Source organism: Agelaius tricolor, unplaced genomic scaffold, assembly GCF_023055355.1.
Source record: "Agelaius tricolor isolate 1412-34295 unplaced genomic scaffold, bAgeTri1.0.p SCAF_3, whole genome shotgun sequence".
Taxonomy (NCBI): Eukaryota; Metazoa; Chordata; class Aves; order Passeriformes; family Icteridae; genus Agelaius; species Agelaius tricolor.
Genome location: NW_027269263.1, coordinates 41,263,553 through 41,272,188, shown reverse-complemented (window position 1 = coordinate 41,272,188; position 8,636 = coordinate 41,263,553). Strand labels below are relative to the sequence as shown.

Below are 8,636 nucleotides of genomic sequence, written 5' to 3'. Positions count from 1 at the left end.
TCCAAAACCAATTCAACTGGCATTAAAGGTCACCACAGTCTAAATTTCAGCAAAACTACAAATAACTGGACAGACATTTTCATAAAGCTTATGCAGCCTTAGTAACTGGCAGTGGCACAAGCACCACACACAAGGGTATTTCAGTCCCATGAAGGGACAGCTTGCTTTTCATATTGTCTACAATGAGTGACAGAAGTTCATCCAAATAAGATATTAACATCTTCACACAGATCTCTTTGCCATGAGACTGTGATCCCTTTGGAAGAGACAGAATAAGGTACCATGACATAGAGACTAATCAAGCATGAGGACGACAGATTTATCTTCAGTTAAACTGAATGTGTATTTCCTGATAATTATATTTTTCTATCAAACTTTACACTTTATAATAACTTTATAACAAATAAATCATTAAAAATTTGATTCCTAAAGGTCTGTAATTTGTTAGTACTCACTATGTAGAAGAAGCAATGCTTGTAAAACTAGAGAGACAAGAATTCCCAAGCTGGATGTAAGCTCTACACTTCTAAGCATCTAAACTTACAAATCAGGTATCCAAATGTTTTGGAGCATAACTGGTTTCTATCACATTATCTGGATTCCCAGTCTTTTTAGTGTCTCTAAATGTTTCCCTTATAAGCCAGATTTGGGTTTTTGTTTGTAAAAGTAGGTTGTTTTCCTAAATTTAAAACACAAGGATTAGAGAACTAAAAATGTACTTGAAACAGACAAATACTCTGCAGAATTACTTAATGGAAGCTTTTTGCATTTTTTGAAACTTTTCTAAAGTGTTCATGAGTGTTACCTGGAGGTGAACTGAGATGAGCTGTTTTCATTTCTATTAAAAAAATTAGTCAAAACGTATGGCACAAGACCATTCTGCTATTTGTAATATGGTAAGTAAACATTTCTAGTTATAAGCACAAAGTAAGAATTTTTGTGCTACAATAAGCATCAATATTAATTCTTTTTGTTCTACTCCACCATAAAATTTGAAATTCAAGTGGAAATATTGCTGCTAAGGTCCACATTCCCCTTTTATTCTTAAATGGTCCATTAGGTTTTAAGAGCATCTTGGCATGTCTTCAACACACTTTAAATAAATTCAAAACTGAAAGTTTCTGCAAAGACAAGCACAAAAAGTCAAAAGATTTTTTTAAATACAAACACAGAGTACAAGTAAAAAGAAAAGCTGAAGACAAATTGATACAAAAAATCAGTATTTATGTAAAAAAATAATGCACTGCATATTGTAAAATCAGTCAGTTACAGTATTCACCTTCACAGAGATTTCTACATTTTCAGGCTTCAAAAGGTTACACAGCAAGAAGAGATCTACAAGAGAGGCAGACTGCTTCCTAGATTCCATCCCAAAAATTTATACCCTGAGCCTGCAGGGAAATTAGAAGCAGGATACAAACTCTGCTGACAGTGGAGTGTGTTCTTGTGCTGCTAAAGCATTTGTCCAGCTCACACGGATCTGGAAGTCAGAGCCAGTCTATCTTTTACAAGGAAACAGCTACAAAAATTAAGCTTCTAAAATGGGGTTGGGATGAAGGTGCAAGTCAGTGAGTGGATCCTCCATGTTCAACACACAGGAACTGTCCTGGAATCCAAAAGCTCACTTTATCAAGACTTCATCTCACTTAGATAGGTTATCTAAGTTCATATATACTTTACAAATACATTTCATACCATGCAAGTTTAAATATTTAACTGTAACACTAGAATTCAGCCCTTCATGGTTTTCTCAGGAGAAAAAGTTTTTATTACTTAAACAGAAGGTTTTATTTTTTCACTAAGATAATTGGAGGAAATCTAATCCTTTCCTGTTGCAAATCACTATCACCCTATCAACAGTAATGCGTTCATGTAGTTGAGGGTCTGCCCCAAAAGTATTTTAAAGCCATTTATTAAAAAAATATTATAACAGGATATATTCTCTAAAAAACCCCATCTACTACACAGTCTGATGAAGCATCAGAACTCTTACTACAGCTCTTCACTTTTAGGTACTACATACTCTATAACAATCATCAGGTAATAATTCCTAGTATGGAAATACAACAGCAACAGCTTTCCACTACTGGGCTTTTTTTCTACTTCCAAAATGCCCAATAAAGCTGCAAAACCATGAAATTTTTTAAAGTATTGTAAGACAAGCAACTTCAAACTGGATTTTTACTTAAAACCCCCTCAGTTCTGCTCTATCTTTTGGTGCTAATGGCTCTATAATGTTGAAACAATTTTTTTTTAATATAAAGTCTCTGTATTTACTACAGAGAAAACTAGTATCACATACTAATCCTTAATTTCTCAGAAAATCATATTTATAGTGTGCAGTTTACATCTGAGATAAACGAAACAAGATTGTCAAAACAGTACTTCAACATGTAAGAGATGAACATATAAAGGCACATACAGATTGTCAATGATTACAACACATTTCTTTGACAAGAGAATATTTTCTGCACTTGTAAACAGCTTTGTTTACATAAAGGCTCACACCTTTAAAGTGAGGTTAGTGCTGCTGACTCAGTTATTGCTACATTCACAGTTTAACAGAATTCTAGACAATATATGAGGTACACTCCCAAACAGAGTCATCTTCATTTCTTCCTTGTTGATTTATCATTAGATAATTGAATTATGCAGACTAAAATTACTGACCATTGGAGCCAGTAACACCCAAATCATCAGATATGAGACAAACATTAGCACTGACTGAACTTCAGAAAACCAGAAAGTCACTGTTGCAGAAAAAAGTTCTTGCTCTTCATTACATGAATATTTTCTTCATTTTTATGTATGCTAGTAAACTTTTTTTCTGGGCACATTAAGAGCCCATTCAAGCTGTAATAGAATTCTTGCACCTTTTGATCAGCTATGTTAATTCAGTCTCTTGATGTAACGGCTAGGAGTCAAAAATCACCTTCCCTTTGATCTTCTGGCATACAAGTCTCTTACACTTTTTGTTAGCTGCTTTATGAATACTTTGTATACTCTTCCACAGTATGTGTGCGTGGTTTTCTGTAACTCCCGCTCTAGGGGCTGCAGCAGCGAATGAACCAGGTCATCTCCAAATGAATACTGAAAAGAGGTTAAGAAAATTTAAGGTTAATAAGGAAGAGTGTCATTACTCAGAGGTATTAGAGTTTTATAAAAATTATTTTCAGCATCACATTTGCTGTCTATAGGTTTATTCCATGTTTTCAACAACTCACAAGTGTTTCTGAATGCAATAATTTAAAAACAACTCTAAATTACAAAAGTCTTCTCATGCTTTCAATAAACCTAAGAAGAAAGATTTCTGTTATGCTAGGCAAATGAACGTATTCAGACAGGCAAGGAGGAAATTTTTAAAAATACCTTACCCAATTGTCGCAGACATCTTTTCACTAAAAATCCTTTCTTTAGGATTTTTCCTTCTGAGAAGCTAAGAAGTCTCAGAGACAGAATGTAAACAATGGTTATCTGCTGCTATGGAATGCAACAGGTCCACCTGTGATTGGCCCATCTTAGATGTTTATAATTAATGGCCAATCAAGGACTGAGCTATCTCGGACAGAGTCCGAGCCTTTGTTATCATTCTTTTCTATTCTTAGCCTAGTTAGCATCTGAGAAAACCTGTCCTTCTTTTTCTTTTTAGTATAGTTATAATGTAATATATATATATCATAAAATAATAAGCCTTCTGATCATGGAGTCAACATTCTCATCTCTTCCCTCATCCAAGAACCCCTGTGAACACAGTCACACCCAATTAAAAATTTACAACTCTAAAATGATTTCTGGATTTTTTTTTGTTGTATGGTGACTTTCTCAAATGACACATAACCTTTAAGTAATACAAGTCTTATCAAACTATAATGAAACAGCAGTATAAAAAGTGGTACTGACGTTTCATTAAATTGAATGATGGTCAAACACATACTATGTTTAATATGGGCATGAAATAAAGTTGTCATTAGCTCAACACTGCAATGTTTTTTATAAACAAATGCTAAGTTAAAACAGCATTTTGAAGTAATATAATTTTGTTCATCTTATTACCACTGAATCAGTAGTGGTTTACGTACTTTCTCTGACGCATCCACATATGAAATGGAATCATAAATAAAAGGAAATAATTTTTTCTTCTATTTTAGACAATGCTCAAAGGAAACAAAGAAATAATATTTTTATGGAAATACAATCACTTTCCCTGCAATGTATTCTCAGACCCCCAAAAGTACTTTTCTTCATTTTTATACCTGTATGACAATGTGTTATAAAGCAACATTAAAATATACTCTTGATTTTTGTAGGTTATACACACACAGTAGCCTGCTGCATTAAAATGTGCATCAGTGCTAAGTTTTACAGCTCTTCAGTGAGTATACTGATGTAGTGATAAATGCTTCATTAGATGACTTATTTGCAGAATGAAAAGAAGTCATTTTGCTTAGTATTTAAAGGAACAGCAACATATTAATACACTGAATTTCTGGAAACGGTCAAAACATAGTATATAAAAAAAAAATTTTACAATCCAAATCTAGATACAATTAGGTATTAAAGTGTTGCAGTAAATACACACTAACTTTGGGAAGAAGGGATTTTTTTCTGCACTTTAAAATCTCCAAAAAAATGAAGTTTCTGGTGATGGCTCATTCAGATATCATGGAGATAAAGATTGTCCCTCTCTACTCTGCACTGGTGTGGCCTCACCTTGACTAAGTAGTGCGTGCAGTTTTGGTCACAATGTAAGGATATAAAGCTATTAGTGTCCAAAGGAGGACCAAAGATAGTGAAGGGCCTCGGGGGAAAGCATGTGAGGAGTGGCTGAGGTCACTTGGTCTGATCAGCCTGGAGGAGACTGACAGGAGACTTCACTGCAGTTACAATTTCCTTCTTAGGGGAAGAGAAGGGGCAGACACCAATCTCTGCTCTCTGGTGACCAGTGAGAGACAGGACCTGAGGGAATGGCCCGAAGTTTTGTCAGGGGATGTTTAGGTTGGGTTTTCAGAAAAGGTTCCAGAAGAGGGTGACTGGGCACTGGAAGAGGCTCCCCAGAGAAGTGGTCACAGCATGAAGCCTGGCACAGTGCAGGAAGTCTTTGAACAATGCTCTCAGGTGTATGGTGTGACTTTCAGGGATGGCCCCATGCAGGGCCAGGTATCTGGATTTCAGTGATCATCGTCAGCACCTTCCTATTATTCAGATATTCCAAGATGTCCAAAAGCTCAACAGAAACAATTCACCAGGTGATTTATTAAATAAATGAGAATAAAGCCTTTTAAATAAACACTGACAACTACAGGCATGGTTCTCGAATCCTAACCTAGATACAGTCTACACTCTGTATCAAACGATGTTCATCAAAACAGGAATTTACTGGAACTCCATCCAATCAATAAAAGAGAAAAAAAACAGTAAAACACTTGATGTTACTTAAAAGTGAAAAAATTACTTTGTTGCAATCAAGGTGGATATCAACATGCCTACAAAATACATTTTGCACTGTAGATAAACATACACGAAAGAATACCAAGTACAATGCAAAAATCACTTACATTTTTTATTGCTTCATAGACAGCCCTAAAAGTTGGTTGTTTATCATCGTGGTAAACACCTCTATTTCCATGAAGAATAAATATACCTTCTTCTTCAGCTGCCTTACAATTGCTTCCATAGATACAGTGGTCAGGCCGGTAATTCCATTGGCAAGGAAAGACATAAAGACTTTCTGTGTGGAAAAATGAGAGCTCTGAGTTAAGTATCAAAATTGTTTCAGGAAATAAACCAATATTTTCTTTGTTTATTTAGGACAGCTTTATAAATTTCTGTAAAGTTGTTTTGAAATCTAACAGTTCATTACACTCTAGCAAGCTCCAGCACTGTCTCAAATGCTTTCAGAGAACTAAGTAAGTGAATAGTCCCTTGAAGGCTTTTACCCAAAAGCCTGCTTATTGCATATTTTCCTGGATTTTTTTCCTGGAGATTTTTTTTCTATGGAAAAGATAACTTCACAGTGGTTAGGCTGAAAATCAATGTGGATTTACCTGGATTGTGAAAAAACATAATGTTCAATAGATCCTGATCACCCCATGTTATGTTCAGCTTGTATTTCTTCAGTAGTGGCATCAGAATTTCTCCCCATTGTAACCGGACTGGTGTCATATCATTCTGTTAAACAGAACAAAGCAAAACCACACACGTTCAGGACACTTACATCTATAGGGATGGAAATGCCTTACAGAATCACAGTAGCTTGCACTGCAAAGGTACAAATCTCAAATGTATAGACAACTTCTTCCTTTTAAACCAACAAGCCTGTCTAAAGAAATTCCTTACAGACATTTCCAATATGCTTTAGTTCCTAATGATCAACTTACCGAAAAATTTTCCTCTAACATCTCAAATCAAGAATTCTAAGAATAGCAAGGGATTTTTTATGCAGCAGTAGGATCTAACACCAAAACTGTGTTTAAGTCATGCAGCAAGTAGATGGGGAGTATTTAAATAGCCACACGTCATGCGATTTCTCTCTTTTTCACAGAATTATAATATACACAGGTTCTAACGCTAACTGCAAAAATTCAAATCAGTTCAATATAAAATTAATTCTTAAATAGGTCCGAACACAGACAGAGAAAAAATACTGGCTACAAAGTAGCATACAAAAATACAGAAATCCTTCAAAGGTTTTCAGAAGTATTTTCATCAAGTTGAACTTATTTTTTTAGTTACTGAACTTGAATTTGCTCATCAACACGACAACTTTTCAGTAGCAAAAGTCAGTAAGAACCAAAACAACAGCTGATACCAAATTCCTGAATTCTTGATGTAGCAGAATCACTTCAAAAGAAAAGGAGCTCTTCAAAGGTTCTGGTTGAGGAGCAGCTACTTGGAGTAAATTGGCCTACACTGAATTCCATGTTAACAAAGGGATTCAAATCTGCAGTTTAAATGGTTACATATTCTAAAGCTAATCTCTTATCTTTACAGCTTATTTAAGCTTTATGAAAAGGAACAAGGCTGCTCACTTTGTACTTCACAGTTTTGAGAGTGGGGATGGAATAGCAGTAAGTCCCATAGAGAGAAAATTCCTCAACAAGTATAAGCAATTTAACCTTGCTGCTTTTTAAGCAAGTTGCCAAAAGAAAAATTATATTAGAACTCCAGTGTCGTTTCAGATTTGCATACAGGAATATCATGTTAAGAGACAGGAGCAAAATACTCAGTTTGAGATGTACAGTATCAAAGACTTCTTTCTCTGTGCTTTACACTGACAAAGTAGAAAGTGCATAAAATTGCAGTTCAGCTTTTACTCTTCCCTCAGATCATTTCAGCCATCAAATACGAAGGGCTTTCAGAACTGAAGACTAAACCAAGAAATACTACAAGATTTCAGACAAGAATTAATACAAAAAAAGATCTATACCTTATATTATGCAAGAAGCCAAACAGAATATTACAGTCTCTCCTCTCCTAAAAAATTTATGATTATGATTTCCTGCAAGTATTCAATGAGCACAGGCATAAGAAATGCACAAGAAAATTCTTTGCCAGTAAGAATTATCATTAGATTCAATGCAAAGTGATTATATTAAATAAAACACAGGCTTTATTACTAAGCTAAACCCTTCCAAAAAAGCAAATAAATAGGACTGAATCACAGTCAGTAAAGATTACTCCCTCACCTGAAATTTGCAATTCCCAGAATACTGACCTAAGGTTTAAGTTTAGACAAAATGCTAAGAATTAAAAACAGAATTAAATTATCTCATTCATACCAGGCAAATGATGGTACAAGAATATACAATGACAAATACAGTTTTAGAGCAACACATAGAAATAGAAGTTTAAATTGTTTAAGTCATTATTTAATAGAATTTTCTTTCCACTTGCACAGTTTTAACAGCAGAGAAATCCAGAGGATATCCCAAGAAGATGCAAAGCAGGTAAGAATGTGCATCACATAGCCAGATGTCTAGAAGCAATGCTACTTGACAAATAGTGCTGTCAGATTTAAGAACTGGAAATTGTAATATTTCCATAACTTTTGCATAAATAGAAAAGAGCTATATATTAATAAAACAGCAGTGATATACAATGACACCAGTGTAGGAGCAAGGGAAACTACTTGAATAATTACTTGTTTCCCTTCTTTAAAATATTCCATTGCAAGGTGAAAGCCTGAGAAGTAGGATTCTGATAGAACTACTTTTTGGAAGTTACTCAAGTAAAAAAAACTCAAAGAAAAAATATTACGTTCATTTTAAAATGTCCAGAATATAAGCCTTCTCTCCAGTATTCTACAACATGCAAACAATGCTAGCAATTTGAGAAAAAAATCCCCAAATGATAGTAGGCATTTCTGTGATAAGATCACACTGATACAGCCAGGTTCTTAAGAACTCTCAAAACTCTAGTTTATTTGAGCAGAAGAAAATGTGCAAGAAGAACAAATATGGAGGAACATCAAAGTATTTTCTGACATTTTGGGTTGGTTTTTTGTTTGTTTGTTTAGCTTAGTCATTACTCATTTCTGTACCAGAAAACTTCTGCTTGGCAAAGGCTGAAGTCATTCTCAAAAAAGCTGTCACATTTAGCCTTTACTTTTTTTAAATTCTAAGAAAATATAAAGCTGA

General features: G+C 34.5%; 1 protein-coding gene across 2 annotated transcripts in view; it reads right to left on the bottom strand.

Moving 5' to 3' along the window:
- Window positions 1-1,203: 1,203 nt before the first annotated feature.
- Window positions 1,204-8,636, bottom strand: part of GXYLT1 (glucoside xylosyltransferase 1) — a 29,306-nt gene continuing 21,873 nt past the window's right edge. For both annotated transcript variants that reach the window (XM_071423591.1, XM_071423592.1), the window contains 3 exons: window positions 6,045-6,168; window positions 5,556-5,728; window positions 1,204-3,090 (listed from right to left, as the gene is read on the bottom strand). In XM_071423591.1, the coding sequence (XP_071279692.1) occupies window positions 2,929-3,090; window positions 5,556-5,728; window positions 6,045-6,168 (459 nt within the window). In that variant the 3' untranslated portion in view covers window positions 1,204-2,928. The remainder of the gene's footprint in view (window positions 3,091-5,555; window positions 5,729-6,044; window positions 6,169-8,636) is intronic.